The sequence below is a fragment of the Neoarius graeffei genome, chromosome 15, assembly GCF_027579695.1.
Source record: "Neoarius graeffei isolate fNeoGra1 chromosome 15, fNeoGra1.pri, whole genome shotgun sequence".
Classification (NCBI taxonomy): Eukaryota; Metazoa; Chordata; class Actinopteri; order Siluriformes; family Ariidae; genus Neoarius; species Neoarius graeffei.
The window spans coordinates 29,237,353-29,255,317 of NC_083583.1; the positions used below are offsets into that span (position 1 = coordinate 29,237,353).

Sequence of the window (17,965 nt, forward strand, 5' to 3'; positions counted from 1 at the left end):
CTGCCTTTCACGATCTTGTTGTTTTTTTCGAACCCAAACTATGCTTCTTGTATTTTTTTATCCAAGTGTATAGATGCACAATGACTCAGAGCTGCTGACAAATTCCACCTGCCAAATTGCTTTGCCATCAGTGCTGAAACATTTCTGGCATCTCTTCCTTTTTTCTCACACATCAGCTTCAATTTATTTTCCTCCAGACTGAGAGGGAGTAATTGTGCAAGCCTGAGCTGGAAACAGGAGATTAAGGAACCTGTACTTTCTGCTATGTCTGACTCATGTTCATAAATTCAGGAATAAACATCAGTTCAGTTCATAAACATCAATTATTTTTTCCATTCAGCCATTGTTACTAAATGACTTGTGCATGTATGGTTATATTTACGCTTGTTCATTTTGCAGACTCTTATTCAAAGTTAAGAGCCTGAGAATTCTTCCTAGAATCTGAACTCATAGCCTTTTGGTCGCTAACAGGATCGTTTAATTTAAGATGTGTGAGTACATGAATTTTAAATTATGGCCATGTTCCTGGACTATACTGGTTACTGTAACTAGTAGGAACCAACAGAGTCTAATGTATCAGTCAATCAGTTTGGGCTTAATTATGTATTAAGGACTTAGGTTAAATGTATTTAAGGTTAAGTGCTATTAAATTCTCAATTCTGATTGGTCAGAAGGTGTTGATTACTTTTCTTTATAATGCAACTGAAGTTACAGAGAAATCACAAACCCCTACATTCTGAAGACCTTACCCTGTGCGAAAACTTAGTTACAGCTTAAGAGTAACAGCCATCCATGATTGAGAGTCATGAAAGCAAAAATTGGCCGTGCTCTCTGGGTGGGAAGGATGTTCTTACACTTTCTCCCATCATTCTCTGCCAGAAAAAGGTGGAGTGCTCCCTCCGGATTGGGAGTGAGTTGCTGCCCCAGATGAAGGAGTTCAAGTACCTCATGGTCTTGTTCATGAGTGATGGTAAAATGGAGCGTGAGATGGATTGGGGTGGCGTCAGCAGTAATGTGGGTGTTGTACCGGTCCATCTTGGTGAAGAGGGAGCTGAGCCAGAAGGCAAAGCTTTCGATTTACCAATCTACATTCCAACCCTCACCTACTGTATGGTCATGAGCTTTGGGTAGTGACCAAAAGGACGAGATTGCAGATACAAGCAGCTGAAATGAGCTTTCTCCATAGGGTGGCTGGGCTCACCCTTAGAGATAGGGTGAGGAGCCCAGACATCCAGAGGGATCTCGGAGTCGAGCCACTGCTCCTTCATGCCAAAAGGAGTCAGCTGAGGTGGTTCGGGCATCTGATTAGGATGCCTCCTGGGCGCCTTCCTTTGGAGGTTTTCCGGGCACGTCCAACTGGGAGGAGACCTCAGGGTAGACCCAGAACATACTGGAGAGATTATATACCGTATTTTCCGGACTATACGTCGCTCCGGAGTTTAAGTCGCATCAGCCAAAAAATGCATTATGAAGACGAAAAAAACATATATACGTCGCACCGGACTACAAGTCGCACTTTTTTGAAGGGTTATTCTATCCATAGAATCTGTGATTCTATCTGATAAGCGGCGCGTGGTTACTGCGCGACTGCATTGTTTATTTAATAAACAAACAGCTGAGCAGTGATAACGTGCCCTTTGCCCTGTAAGTAGCCTAGTCTGATTATTTTAAATATCTACTACTATCTTTAATACTATCACTATCGTTATTACTAATAGCCTATATTATTATTATAATTATATTAGTAGCCTATTACTGATGCATTAATCAGTTTGCTTTTAGAATATTTTTACCGGTAGGGCTTATTATCACCCCATGGTTCTTTCATCTTTGTTATTAAAGCTGTAGTCATCATCGAGGAGTGTCATTCTTCATTTTTGTCGAATTTTATTTAATCAAATCAGAGGCCAAGTAGGCTATAGGTATATCATCTCCAAAGACAGGTACGGTAGTAAAAACAACCGTCTAGTGAAAAAAAAAAAACAACAACAACCGCTCAGAGAAAAAAAAACAGGCAGAAAGTGCGCCTGCCAGTTAACGTCATATCAGATAGCCTGCTGCCACTGTGACCCAACTTCGGATAAGCGGAAGAAAATGGATGGATGGATGGATGGATGGATGGATGGATGGATGGATTCAGAGTGACACTAGCCAATCAAGGGCGTCTGTGAGCTCATGCATGCAGCAGAGCGCTTTGTCACATTTTTTTTTTCCAGTGCTTGCTACCCTTGACATTCCTTGCACTTATTCTTTATGTAAAGACACATGTTTCTCCAAGCAATTCAGTACCTGACATTCACAGCCTCAGATCTTCAGTGATGCTCTTCACATCAAAACCTTACACGTCTTTGGTTTTCATGGGACAAAATTGCTTATTTCGCCTCCAGAGGCGCATTTCAATTTGCCTTGAAAAGCATGTCTGTGGGAAACCGGAAACAAATGGGAAAGTGAAAAATGTCTTAACCAAAAAAAAAGAAAAAAAGATGAATAATCTCAACATGAATCAGGACAGGATCACTGATGATGGAAAGTGGAAAGAATTTATTGGTATCATTAGTTTGTAATTTGATTAGAAGTGGCTAGAGCGTCTGAGGGATTTGAATTCTTTGGATGCAGGGAGTGCACACTAACTAGTGGGAAGAAATGAGCAAGATGTGTTCCTTTAGCAAAGGAGGAGAAGCTTTTAGGCCAAGGGGAAAGAATGCTTTCAGCCTCTCTGTACAAGTCACAGCTTAAGGTGCCTCTTTTCCACCTGCAGGACAGAGGATGCAGTGTCCAAATAGTGGCCATTTTACTAAAAGCACTCTCAAGACTTGCTTGGCATCTTAGGGATAATAGAGAAGACACCCTCACACCCTGTGTTCTCTGTTTACATGTCTTGGCTTGTTTGGGGCTGAGTCCATCTTATCACTCTGGTGTACTTTCCATCCGTCAGTTTTTGGAACAACCTGAAAACATTGTATATTTGTCTGTGTGAAAAACTAAATGGAAACACCAAGATTTTTTTGGGGAAAAAAGAGAAACCCACACAAAGGTTTTGTGTGTAGTAGAGAAGCTGGAATGCGGATAAAGAGAAGAGTGGCGCTTTTGGGATAAATGAGATCGTCTGTCTCAAACCGTAGTGTATAAGAATGCTCGAGCCAGTGCAATCCACTTCTAAAGTCTTTTGGATAGTTTGTCTGATTTTGAATTCTTGAATTTGAAGGTGTTGATTATCTAGAACGTTAGCTCTGACTATAGTTCTAGCTGAAGTAGACAGTATATGTTCTAAGGCTATGACAGCTAGGTTATTTGTAAAAATTGAAGAAAAAGACACTGTGTGGATACCCAAACAGGCAAAGGTCATATTTGTGTAGTTTCCTTGTGCTTTCCATCATTGCGTTGATTAAATGCAGCACAATGGTGTAGTGGTTAGCACGGTCACCTCACAGCAAGAAGGTTCTGGGTTCAAGCCCAGTGGCCGACGAGGGCTTTTCTGTGTGGAGTTTCCATGTTCTCCCCATGTCTGTGTGGGTGTCCTCAGAGTGCTCCGGTTTCCCCCACAGTTCAGAGACGTGCGGTTAGTTTAAAATGGGGTGGCCTTGGGCTGAGGTGCCCTTGAACGAGGCACCCAACTGCTCCCCAGGCGCTGTAGCATGGCTGCCCACTGCTCTGGGTAGGTGTGTGTGCTCATTGCGCACATGTGTGCATTCACTGCTTCAGATGGGTTAAATGCAGACAGGAATTTCACTGTGCTTAATTGTACATGTGATAAAATAAAGTTGTTCTTTTTCTTCTTAATCGTGTATGCTATCTTGTTTACAGGCGATTCACCTCTTAGCTAGCAGGGTGTTAGCTCGCTATAAATAGTTTGCAATTATCATTTTCCGCCAACTCTTCTTTCTGATATGGTATGGAATCACACTGTGCACTGACAGCCACCTTTATTTCTTTAACAGTGGTTACTTTTTGATTTGTTGGACTGAGAACTACTGCAAATCTGTTTTTCAAACCATAGTGTTTGGGATACACCCTGTCAGAAACAGTATGGTACAGGTTTTTTTTTTTTTTTTTACAAGTAAAATAAGTGTATCCTCACGTGGACCTTAATATTCAGTTTTATTCTATCCATATTCACTGGATATGAGCATGCTCTGATTGGCTCCTCTACTACTAGGATATCAGCTCATATACCGTGAGTAGAGAAAAACAAAATGGTGGCTTTATCAAGTATTTAAAAGAAACAAATTGCTAAAAGAATATAGTCCCCCCCATCTCCTGTTCCACACTCCAGCCCAGTTTGTGGCGGTAATGCACCTTAAGTTGGTTTGCCAACCACAAAAAAAAGAGAGAAAAAAAAGGGCAGAGCGTGTTGCTGAACCAACTGAGGACGATATTAAAATCACTACTCAAAAACAGAGCCCCAAAAAATACAAAACAAAGCACAACAAAATATGGAATAAAAGTATTTGATGGTAAGAACATATGTTTTTTATTTTTCAAGAATTATTATCGCATTTTTCACAAATTGCTACTGTCATTTCGACAGTTTGTTTACATTCTAAGCGGAATTGATTTTGTCGGACGTTTTGTATAAAGTTTTTATTTATCGAATTTGCAAAAAATAAAAATAAACATGCTCTGTTTCTCAAAATCCAGTGAATATGGATAGAACAAAATAGTTATTCCACTCAATTTCGTCACACATGACTTATAGCCAACTTGGTGCTCCATGCCTCGTCGGCTATCAGCTCATGTACGACTCGATTTTGTGGAATAACTGTTAAATATACATTAATGAGTTTTGATAGTATGTTACTTTCACCAATATTAAAAGAACAAGACATGACCTTAAGGGTACCACCCCAATGGCATTTAGTTTTATCCTAAAAAGGTATAATCTAGTTCTCTTTTGATGACATCATCTTGTTCCTCCAGTTCAGAATATTCATTATGTTAATAGAAACACCCTTTTAGTATTTTTATATAGATTTGACCAGACATTTGGGTAGAATCCTGTAAGATCTCAAAACTCCGTCTCCTTGCATTGTGTCTCTCCTTCCTGACCTCTGAATTTTTCTCGAGTTCCATGAGAGTTCTTGCACCTCTGCCTGCTGTGTCTCTATTTTGAGAGCACAGAAGGCTCACGCCTCCTCTTATTCTTCCCCATCGTGATTCATCACTGCTAAACAGCACACACATGCTCACGCTGGCAATTACATTAAAACCTCATCAGGTCTATTCCTGGCTCTGAAGACTGGAATTAGAAGCACTTGCTGTTGCTGTCTGTGCCAGTCTAATGCAGGTGAATGAAAGCTGGCTTTGATATGAGACCTGTTTATTTGTAATCCGTTTATGATATATCTGTTTGCGTTAACGCCATGATGGACTCAGATCGACAAGAAAAATTAGGCACGGGTTCAAAATAATTTTAATTTAGCCTGCTTTCCCATGGCAGCAAAGTTTTTCTCCTCATGCCACTAATTGGGGTTTCTGAGTTGTCTGCTGGTTGTCATGTTTTCCCAGGTAGCACCCAGCTGGACAACTGGCAGCCTTCACATGCATAATCTTACTTTTTGTACGGATGAATACAAATTTGTATCATTTTCCACCAGATTTGATCTCTTAATGGTCAGAAAAAGTTAAAATTCTTAAAAGCCTACTTTGTGTTGTTCATTCACGATCAGTGTTGTTAATATACAAAAAGCCCTTCAGTGTCAGTTACTGAATGCTGACTTTAAAAAATTAATAATAATAAAATAAAAACCCTTCAACCCAAGATATACTGGTTCACATTCTGAACTTAAGTCTCACTGACTTTTTTTTTTCCACCCAGATATAATAAAAATACTTTTCATTGTCATTCACAGTGCAGGGGACTGTTGAGAAACTTTAGGCACAAGTGTGTGTGTGTGTGTGTGTGTGTGTGTGTGTGTGTGTGTGTGTGTGTGTGTGTGTGTGTAAAAATCTCTGCAGTATTTGCTACTTCTTCTCAGACCTTTCATTAGAAACCCAGATGATGTGAGCTGAAGAGTGTGTAATGAGCCCCTTACATTCCTCAGACTGAGAGCCCATAGGTCACACAGACTCATTAAACATAAGGATTGTTCATTTACTTGAAATACCAATCATCTATATTCTGTATAGCTCATCAGCATAGAGTTGTGTTCTGTATTGGTGTGTAGGGGTCTTGTCCTTCTTAGGTGCTTTAATGATGTCTCAGGCATGCGAAAAGCCTAACGACTTGGGTCGCATGCATCCTGACTTGCACAAACATCCACACGGACACTCACCTGTGCCTACATACTTAATCTTTTCTTGGCAGCAAAGTTCAAAGGTCCCACCCTCATTATCTGAATGCTGTAATATATCTTGGGATGAGGGCACATCACATTGTGTGGCTCATGTTGTATGTAAGAGATGCCAAGTAGATTAAGAAGACATGATTGACACCCGGCACCTACGCTGTGTTGTTCATTATGTGTCTGCCTCCCTGTCGAGATGTGGGTGCGCGATATGGATTTATGCCGTCGAGGATTTATGTGTCTGTGAGTGATTGGGGGGGGGGGGGGGGGGGACAACTCGAGCTTTGTGTTATGCCTGAGAGCATTGTATTGTGTTTTTTCCTTTTGTCTCATTTTAAAAACATGGACGTCATAACGAGTCATTAGACGGTGCGGAGTGAGCCCAAAGCAACTCATTTTACACACTGTGTTTTCAGGCAGGCAGAAAGAGCAGCAGCATCTGTTTCTCTGATGCACTGTTTTTGTCATACACACATACACACGTGTGTTACATGCAAATATCATTGTAGTTCTACGGTAGCTAGAGAGAGAGAGAGAGTGTGTGTGTGTGTGTGTGTGTGTGTGTGTTTAGGTGTCATATGGTTATGTATGTATGTATGTATGTATGTATGTACGTACTGCATTTGTGCGTATATTCTGTATATGTGTGTAGATGGGTTTGTGGGTAATGATGTGTTAATTATGTATATACTTATTATATGTGTATGTATGTACAGTATGTGTACTGGAAAGGACATTAGCATACACAGACATATACACTGATTAGTTGTATGCAGTATGAACTTGGTGAGCTAACGTTCAAAATTAACAAAAATTTCCACACTGTGTCCGTATCACCTGATTTTGGCTGGGCATTACAGTGGGAGTGTGTTGGTGCACATGTATGTACAGTGGCAACTGAGCTTTCCTACTAAGATAGCATTATTTATTATGACTTTATGATTTTTGGGTTTGTCAAGTCTAAAAGATCTCACGAAGGTATTGCAGTGTGTGTGTGTGTGTGTGTGTGTGTGTGTGTGTGTGAGAGAGAGAGAGAGAGAGAGAGAGAGAGAGAGAGAGAGACTGTGTTTGCACTAACGCCTGGGTGAAAGGTTCCGTATACAGGTACACCAGACAATGGCTGGTGAAATATCATTCATTGTGTGGTGGCCTGTGTCTATCAGCACTTGCATTAGCCACCTGAGCGTTAACTAACTGACAGTAACATAGCCAGAGCTGTGAAACCAAACGTTGTTTCGAGTATCCAAACAACGATTGCTCATCATTTCACATGATGAACACATTCCACTTGTCATTCCCGTGGTTAACATAGTACGAACGCTGTTGCTAGGCAACTGGGAAATACAAAAGCTGAGCATGAGCTAGCTAATAACGGAGGCTAACTAGCATGTATCTGTTAAGTCATTTTTACAGACAAATTAAAGGCAGGGTGACAGCTTAGAAATGAGACAAAACTGTCAGTATTATTCAAATGTTTTAGTAAGAAAAATGCCTCTATGACTAAAATTACACTGTACTTCCATGTACAGTAGCAGTGATGGCTAACTGAACTGACCTGATTTCAGCCAGACTGAGAAAATGTTAGCATTGTATCACAATCAAAGGTGAATAAAATACTGAAAAATTGTACTTAAGTAAAAGTATAGATACCGATCCAGTAAAAAAAAAAAAGGATTCAAGTGAAAGTACGTAACTTGTAAGATGATTTTCTTCATATAACCACCATTAGCTAGAATTTGACTTGTTGCTTAACCAGTTATGTTAGCTACATGTTTGCTAGTCTAACTTGGTATTCACAAAGAAAACAGGCTAATTTAGTTACATTTGTGAGGCTTTCCTCAACATTTTCATATTAGATCGAATCCATGCCATCTAGTGAGGCAAAGGAGGCACCTCATTTTATATGAGGACACTATATGGCTAAAAGATTGTGGACACATAACAATCACACCTGTACGTATGTGCTTTGTGAACATGCTGGAACATGTTTTTTTTTTTTTAAGTCCCACTGAAGGGAAAATGTAATGCTACAACCTACAAAGACATCCTGTACAATTGTATGCTTCCAAGTTTGTAGAAACAGTATCAAGAAGAGCAACACATGAGTGTGATGGTCAGGTGTCAACAAACTTTTGGCCATATAATAGGTTTGCTTGCTTTAGCATATTGAAATGTTTTACTGAGGTAAAATTGCTCCATCTGAAAGGATTGCGGTCTTGTGGCTCATCCATGTTCAAACACACACATAGCGATAGTGCTAACTGCACTGTGTAGGATGAGAAGGCTACAGCAAATGTCAGATTTATTGTTTTGTTTCTTCTTGATGATTGATTAACTTTATTGGATGCTAAAGTGAAATAATTGAGGCAAGGCAAGTTTATTTATATAGCACATTTCATACACAGTGGCAGTTCAATGTGCTTTACAGAAGTAAAAGCAAAACAGTAAACAATAGAGAATAAAATTACATAAAATAAATGGGAAAAAATATAATAAGAATTAAACAATAGTAGAAATAAAATAATAAAATGAAGTAGAAGCTCAAATAGGGGGAAAAAACAAACAAACAAACAAACAAACAAAAAAAACTAAGTGCTAAACTGAGCCCATTTGACTGATTAAGACCTGAGGTGTATGTTTGTTTTTGTTTCATTGAGCAACTTTATTGCCTGCTATGTGATCGATCTATCTATCTATCTATCTATCTATCTATCTATCTATCTATCTATCTATCTATCTATCTATCTATCTATCTATCTATCTGTCTTTGTCTCTCTCTCTCTCTCTCTCTCTCTCTCTCTCTCTCTCTCTCTCTCTCTAAAATTGTTCTGTCCACATTCACTGGATATGAGCAATCGCATGCTCTGATTGACTACTACTAGGCTATCAGCTCATAAACCGTGAGTAGAGACGAACAAAATGGTGGAGCGCATCAAGTCAGATATATCACTTTGTTATCAAGTATTTAAAAGAAACAGAAATAGCTAAAAGAGTATGCCCTTCCCCATATCTCCTTTTCCATACACCAGCCCAGTCAGTGGTGGTAATGCACCTTTTAAGTTGGTTTGCCAACCACCAAAAAAACCCTAAAGGAGAAGAAAATGGCGGAGCGTGTTGCTGAACCACCCGAGGACGAAATAAAAATTCTACTCAAAACCCCCCAAAAATACAAAAACAAAACAAAAAGCAACAAAATATGGAATAAAAGTATTTCATGGTAAGAACATATCTTTATTTTTCAAGAATTATTATTAGAACATTTTTTTCACAAATTGCTACTGCCGGTCTGTTTACATTTTAAGCGGAAATGATTTTGTCAGACGTTTTGTATAAAGCTTTTGTTTATCGAATTAGCAAAATAAAAATAAAAATGCTCTATTTCTCAAAATCCAGTGAATGTGGATAGAATAAAACAGTTATTCCACTCAATCTTGTCGTACATGGCTTATAGCACGCCTCGTCGGCTATCAGCTCATGTATGACTCGATTTTGTGGAATAACTGTTAAATATACCCAATGAAGTGATGCTACATATATTCTCACTGCATCTTCCCACTTTCTGCCAAGCCATGACATTCTTGTACCTTTAACCCAGCCAAACCCGCAGTATTCTCTCTCCTTCTCTTTCTAGATCTCAGATTCATTCATACCCTCTGCCTCTCGCTCCAATTTGAGGCATAGAAATGTCCATGAGCTCTGCATGTACCATTCTTCAATATTTCACTTTCATATTTGGCTTATGTCTCTTGTTTCCTCTGTCTTTCATTCACATTCGCCCACAAACACACCTTATACCAGAGTTCTGCTGTCAGATTATATCACTCTGTGTGAAGACTCTGTTTGGCAGCAGGTGTCATACATACACAGAAAGAGAGCGAGAGACAGATTTTAAGTTTTAATGGTTATGAGGTGTCACCCACGTCTCATCCTGGCGGATGGCTGGGAGACACAGGACAGCGAGCATCGCCAGATGATTGATTACACTGTACAACTGCAGAGCAAATGGATGTACGTGTCTGTCTACGTGTGTGTCTCAGTCAGCAGTGTGCGTCTCTGTAGCTCACAAAAATTGTGTGCACCAAAGTTCTTTATCTCAGCCTACAGTATCTTGACAATCACACTCAGCAGATTCAGCTACGCCTGTTCTTAGTTGTAAATGTGTGCAATAACATGTTGGCTATTCATTTGGGCCATAGAGCGTTTAAATACTGAACTTTCAATATTGAACTTTCACAGAACACGTTTTTAATATCTCAAGTAGGAGAGGTTGAATATTCATCAGATTTATACAGAACTGTGATATAAACAGCAGATGAACTTGAAATTGATTAAAACAGGGTCAAGGTCAGAGAAAGGTCAAATGAAATTGAGCTGAACAGAAAGGGTTAATATCTAATACACAAAGTCAGTGTATAACAGCTCTGTGTGTGTGTGTGTGTGTGTGTGTGTGTGTGTGTGTGTGTGTGTGTGTAGGTAAACCTGTGTTCCTGCACATGGGTGAGATAGTGGATGGAGTGGACATGCGGGCAGAGGTGGGTCTCCTGAGCCGTAACATACTTATCCAAGGGGAAATGGAGGCTTCCTGCTATCGCTCTGAATCCTGCAAGTTCTTCAGCTTTGACACTTTCGGGGGTCACCTCAAGGTATGACATTCTTACACAACACCTTGTATTCTTTCTGCTTTTGTTCGAACACTTGACATGTTTGGGGTGGGAAAAAAAAAAAGAAAAGTACACTTCAGTTTAGGAAGTGAGGGTCTGTGAAGATGGCAGCTAAAGCTAGATGTTAGTGTGCTGTCACACATGTCGGCCAGAACAACTCCTGTGCCAAAACTGGGCTGCTTGGAGATGCTGTCAGAGTGAGTGTGTGTGTGTGTGTGTGTGTGTGTGTGTGTGTGTGTGTGTGTGTGTGTAAGGGTCACAGAGGCAGCTGGTTTTTGCAGTAATTGCTCTATATCTTGCTGCTCCTGTTCCCTCCTCACCTTAGCTGTCACTAGGAAGGTTGCTTTTCCTTGTGGGTTGAAAAAAAAAAAGACAAACACTGTTACATAGCGCAACTAGGTCACAACTCCACCTGCTAATGACCTAAAGGTAATGAGGCCTGCTGAAAGTAGGCTACTGGACAAGTCAACAGTAGTAAAGAGTTGGCACTTTATGGAAAGAAAGTCGGTCAGCACAAGCGGTTGGATGGAAATCTCTCTTCAGGTTCTCCTCACAGGTGGCAACTTCGGTTTAAAACCGCATTATTTATCTGCATTCGGACTCAGTTCATGTTTTACTTGAAATGCTGGGCAGCACATTCAAATGATTAAGGCTGCATTAATAATAATCAGATGGTTGCATCCATTGACTGCAATTCAGGGTTCTGATGTTGGCAGATTTTTCTTGTATAGAGCCCTCAGGACAGGAGTTTTACTGTTGTGCCTTGACTACCTCCTTTTAAGATAAGCACAAAATAAATAATCAGGGGACAGAAAATCCAAACTGACAAAGAAATTATCTTTTTCCTTTATTTATTACTATACGACACTAGAGACAACTAAAGTGTAACTTCACCCCCAGCTCTGAGCCTAACTCTACCCACTGCATAACTTTAAAAAATGCGAAAAAGTACCAAACTGTCGACTCTGCATCAGCATCGGCCTTGCAAAGGTTCGGGATGAACGCACCAGAATTGATGTGTTTCATTACAGTAGTGTCATATCATTTAGTTTACTGCTCAAATAACACATTTAAATGTGCAGTACGTCTTTAAAAACGTTATAAGAATATTATAATAGATGAATATTGAAATGAGAAGGCAAACATTCAAATGAATATATTATATAGGGAATTTTTTAAGGCTACGCATCACTAACAGGTCATGAAAGGATCCTAGTCATAATAATCATGTGAATTATGTGGTAGTTAATTAAAATAATATACATTAATGTTATTAGAAATAATTGGTTTTAATTTTCAGCAGAGAATCATAATGCAGTTGAACTTATTTTTTGTATAAGTAGCAGCAGAATTTAATAGATTTTTCTATTTACCTTGCTGTAATTGTAATTAATTGTAAAATGACAACAAACAAACAAATAACTGTAGTAGTAAATAACTGCAGCTTATACAATAAAGATACAGGGTGTTTCAAAAAAATTGATATCATTTCACAGTGTAATAACTTTGCCAATTCTCTTTCAATTGACCTGAAATTTTAACAGCATGTGTGGAAACAGGTCAAAATTTTATGTTTAGTGTTTTTTGTTTTTATCTTTTTAGGTATAGAAATGCTATTCACTGGAAAAGAAAAGGCGTTTTGTGTGTCAGTGCCGTGTCTCAGGCGGCACGAATATTGAAAATTTGTGAACTCGTTCACGGAATCCGCATACCTTTGAATTTCTCGTTCAAATTTTGAGGAATAAATCTTATATTGCTCAACATTAAGCCTGTTCAGTTTCATTTGCCTAGACTATGTAGTTTCTGGGATATTTACATCTAAAATAATATAAAATTTTTTTGAAACATTTGAAAAATTTTTTTTTATTTTCTCTCTTAGCAGACCGATTCTGGTTTATTGGAATTGAGCAACATATTGTGAGACAGACTAATTTAACATTACAGTCTCTAGATACTGTGTAATACATGCTGGACCAGGCAGTGCTTGCTTATAACAGTGGTGTAATCAGAGCAATACAGAGGATCCACGGACGCACGCACACACACACGCGCCCTCATAAGTCCCTGACATTCCAACGTTTTCGGAACTATATTTTTTTCTGAATATCTGACTGTTATGTTCTGGTTCATGGAGCAATGATTATTCTCAACCACAAGTGAGTTTTGGAAGCAAGCTGCATGTTTTTAGCTGTTAAATGAGGCTTCTTGTTGCAGCCATGCCAAAGCTGCCAGGCGTGCGCACACTTACTTATTTATTTTGTAATGTTCTACAAATTGGATTTTTTTTTCACAAGCTTCACACATGAATAAGCCTGTGTCCTGACAGTCAAATGAGGTCAATGCCAATTTCTTTCTGTTTTATAGGAAAACTGATCTCTTGGCCCTTTTCCAGTTTTCCTGTTAGCTATAAATGGCGTGCCTGTAATTATCCAATTATTACATTGGAAGCATTTTAATAGTTGCACAATTTTTATCAGCTGAACTATTCAGAGTTGGCAGCCCTCAAGGATCGCCTCAAGCAGTAAGCCAAGGTCTCCCTAAATTAAAATAATGTAAAGATTGAAATGGTTTTAATTAAAGCGCAAATAATGGGGATAAAATTCATCAAGGGACTTTTTGGGAGGTTATTTACATGACTGGTTTAATAATTTTTTTTTTCATACTTGACCAGCAATCATATTGATTGGCAAGCATATTTATATTACCATACCTTACCATAGACCGTAAAACACATCTCTTGCTATTAATTTTGTCTTTGGGCACATAACCTAAATGATATTTTGTGTCTTGTCTTTGACCAGGTTGTTATAGTAGGCAGAAAAGCTTTCCCGATAGCAGATGCTTTCCAAAGTCAGATGCAACCTAGGAAAACACACACACACACACTTCCCTGTACATGTCTGTATATCTTCCTGTGCGTCAGTACTCTTTAATGTGCCGTTTTCCACTTCCCTCACACCTTGGAAATGTGTGACACTTCCAACATAAGTGTGCTTTTGCAGCCCAAGGGGAAGAGTCTTTCAGGAAGTGTATCTTTCTAACAGAAAGCACTCTTGCTGAAGCACACACAATTTGCCAGTTTGCAGTCTATTTCATTCATATCATTCACACAGACGAGCCCTTAGAATAAAGTAATGCGGTTACACCAGCTACCACCTACAGAGTAGCTGGCTAAATAGACCCCAGCTTGAATACAGCAGTTCATATGGTCTAGGTTTTTTTTTAATGTTGTGTAATTTAATACCTAATATATTATGTTACGGCGGCACGGTGGTGTAGTGGTTAGCGCTGTCGCCTCACAGCAAGAAGGTTCTGGGTTTGAGCCCCGTGGCCGGCGAGGGCCTTTCTGTGCGGAGTTTGCATGTTCTCCCCGTGTCCGCGTGGGTTTCCTCCGGGTGCTCCGGTTTCCCCCACAGTCCAAAGACATGCAGGTTAGGTTAACTGGTGACTCTAAATTGACCGTAGGTGTGAATGTGAGTGTGAATGGTTGTGTGTGTCTGTGTGTCCACCCTGTGATGACCTGGCGACTTGTCCAGGGTGTACCCCGGCTTTCGCCCGTAGTCAGCTGGGATAGGCTCCAGCTTGCCTGCGACCCTGTAGAACAGGATAAAGCGGCTACAGATAATGAGATGAGATGAAATGAGAGATTACGTTACTGTTAACACCTTGTTATAAGCAGGTTTGTCCACGGTTCTGAAAGAGAAGTCAGCTCACAGTGGTTCTAGTTAATTCCTGCTCCTGAAGTTTATAGTCATGTTCACAAACTCTTTGATCATCCAAGAAACTTCAGTTTAGCTAATTAACACGATGGAGCAGCCATTAAGATGGCAGCAGGGATTCAACCAAGAGGGAACAGTGGGGGCAAGTTATCAAGGACACATTAAAAATGTTATTAAAAACGGTATCACAATGCAGCAAGTGAGGAAAGAGATAAAAAGGACAAAGTGGTGTGTGAATGTTCTATTATAGCTTAGTGGATTTCAAAGTGCTGTTCAGGAACTCCCAGGGGCCCATGAAGCCCACCGTTATAAAAGTTATTATATGGGTATTGACCTATTTGTCCAGTCATTTGAAGTAAATGGATTTAATCCAAACCTCAATAACTCAAAAACAAGTAGGGTTATAGCAGAGCCTCATACTTAAGACCATACATCAACCTGATTTTTGATGGCTTTGACCTTAGAATGTTCGTACGAAAGTGTATCACCACAGGGTACCTGATTGTAAATGCAAAGCAACATATCTCATAAACACTTGACCACCAGACAATGAAATTTGTATCTTTTATTTACATAAGCAAGATGGGTTTTTATCAAGCGCTGATTTTTTAATTTGCTTTTTAAAAATAACAAATGAATAAAAATGGGATTATTTACAAACACATTTTATGGAAAATATTCATGACACTTTCATATAAAACTCATTAAAACAGTTTTATTAGTCCACTAGTTTGTTGGACAGTTGACAGTTTCTGTCATGTAAGGGCGGTAGATGGATGTAAGTGCAGGTAGAGTTTTATTGAAAGCACGCTAGCAAACAGATCCAAAACATGGACAAAGGCAGAGTCAAAAAACAGGCAGTGGTCGAGTGAGGCACAGACAGGATATCCGAGGTAATACAATACTCACAACGTCCAAAAACACAAACAGGGTCAAAATCAGAAAAGTGATACAAAATACAAGGGGACAGAGTATATACCTTGCACAGTCTGTGTGTTACCGAGAGTCCTTTTATGTAAGTGCTGTGATTGCACTCTCATCAGGAAGAGGTGCATGGTAATTACTCCTAATGCCACTACACACGCCAATGCATGTGGACGTGAAAGATGTAACCAGATAACTGTTTCGCATATCAAGTTTGGTATTTGATGGTAACTCTATAGTAATGATGTAAAGTGAAAGCACTGGTTCACTGCTGTCCACCAGGCACCCAGCAGAGTCACACCATAGTAAATGTCATGGTGTTGTTTCTGGAGCATGGTATGCGGTGTCAAAGAAAGGAATAAATATGGAATATAACTGTGATGTGTATCTCATTTGATTTGATTGTTTGATTGTTATTCACTGTGTTATAACCGTATCGGTGTAAGGCGTACACATGTATCTCATTATTGGTATCACTGTTACAAGACAATGCAGCAATTTATTGACATGAAATACACTACATGACACAATTCGATGGTTCATATGCTATAATATTATTATTCTAGTCAGGTTGATTTTGTGCCCTTGTAAATATTTTGCTCATACACTCATCAGGAGCTCTGCTTTTAGGCACTGCTAAATATCTATATTAAATAACAGAAGCTTGGACCCGGGGCGGCACGGTGGTGTAGTGGTTAGCGCTGTCGCCTCACAGCAAGAAGGTCCTGGGTTCGAGCCCCGGGGCCGGCGAGGGCCTTTCTGTGCGGAGTTTGCATGTTCTCCCCGTGTCCGCGTGGGTTTCCTCCGGGTGCTCCGGTTTCCCCCACAGTCCAAAGACATGCAGGTTAGGTTAACTGGTGACTCTAAATTGACCGTAGGTGTGAGTGTGAATGGTTGTCTGTGTCTATGTGTCAGCCCTGTGATGACCTGGCAACTTGTCCAGGGTGTACCCCGCCTTTCACCCGTAGTCAGCTGGGATAGGCTCCAGCTTGCCTGCGACCCTGTAGAAGGATAAAGCGGCTAGAGATAATGAGATGAGATGAGCTTGGACCCATTGTGCTCTGATAGTGGAAAGTTCAGGAATAGCAAAGCTCTAAGGCTGTGATGAATAGACAAAATATTGTTATCTGTATTTTAAATAATTAGCCTAATATTTGAATAATAGGATTATGTTTATTTAAAAATGTGTCTAAGACTTATTTACTAAGGCGGCATGGTGGTGCAGTGGTTAGCACTGTCACCTCACAGCAAGAAGGTTAACAGTTTTTCTTGGTCATAAGAAAGGCATAAAACCCTATGTGTTATTTCATGGTGTTAAGGTAAAGTGGGCATGTCCAGATTTTTAACTTGTAGTATACCGGTAGATCTACTATATCGAGGGTTGAAACTTGCATGATGTAGTTCAGATGTTTACCTTGGCCTGGGAATAGAACTGAAACATAGATTTCATCCATCGTCCATCGAGTCACTTCATGTATTCTGATTCCTCTGTCCAGCAGAGAGATCCCGAGTGTCACTTTTCCCTTTTTAATGGTTGACACAAGACCCAGATCTCAATTTTATACATGTATGCTTTATTTAATATGCAAATAGTGCAGGCACATTTCTGTTCTATTCCCTTTATTATTGCACTGCCCCATTGTCCTTTTTCTCTGCTTATTACTCAGAACATCCTAATCTTGCTCTTTCTCTTTTACACTCCGTCTGTCCTCTTCGCTCATTCTCTTTCCTTTTCCATCTCCCTCTACTCTCTCTCACATCTCTGTTGCTCTCCCTCTCATTTATTATTTCTTTCTTTCTCTCTCTCTCGTTCACCTGTTTCTACCACTTGTTTCTACCACTCTCTCACTCTCTCTCCTTTCCTCTCTGGCTCTTCTCTGGCTTGCTCTTTCTTCAGCTGTGTCTACCTTTAAATCCCAATGATCCGTGCTTCTCAAGGAAGCTATATTCATGTTTGGAGGATATTAAAAAGTGGATAGTCATTTTCTTTCTGTGCATGAAAGCACACCTGAGGTCGTTTTATTTGATCCAGCAAAATCCATCAACCGCAATTGGTGTATAAAAATTTCTGGGAACTTTGGATATATATATATACAGTGGTGCTTGAAAGTTTGTGAACCCTTTAGAATTTTCTATATTTCTGCATAAATATGACCGAAAACATCATCAGATTTTCACGCAAGTCCTAAAAGTAGATAAAGAGAACCCAGTTAAACAAATGAGACAAAAATATTATACTTGGTCGTTTATTTATTGAGGAAAAGGATTCAATATTGCATATCTGTGAGTGGCAAAAGTATGTGAACATCTAGGATTAGAAGTTAATTTGAAGGTGAAATTAGAGTCAGGTGTTTTCAATCAATGGGATGACAATCAG

The 17,965-nt window shown here is 39.6% G+C and overlaps 1 protein-coding gene across 2 annotated transcripts in view; it reads left to right on the plus strand.

Annotated features, from left to right (window-relative positions):
* Positions 1–17,965, plus strand: part of cemip (cell migration inducing hyaluronidase 1) — a 365,428-nt gene that overhangs the window by 201,531 nt on the left and 145,932 nt on the right. For both annotated transcript variants that reach the window (XM_060941115.1, XM_060941116.1), the window contains exon 12: positions 10,758–10,927. In XM_060941115.1, the coding sequence (XP_060797098.1) occupies positions 10,758–10,927 (170 nt within the window). The remainder of the gene's footprint in view (positions 1–10,757; positions 10,928–17,965) is intronic.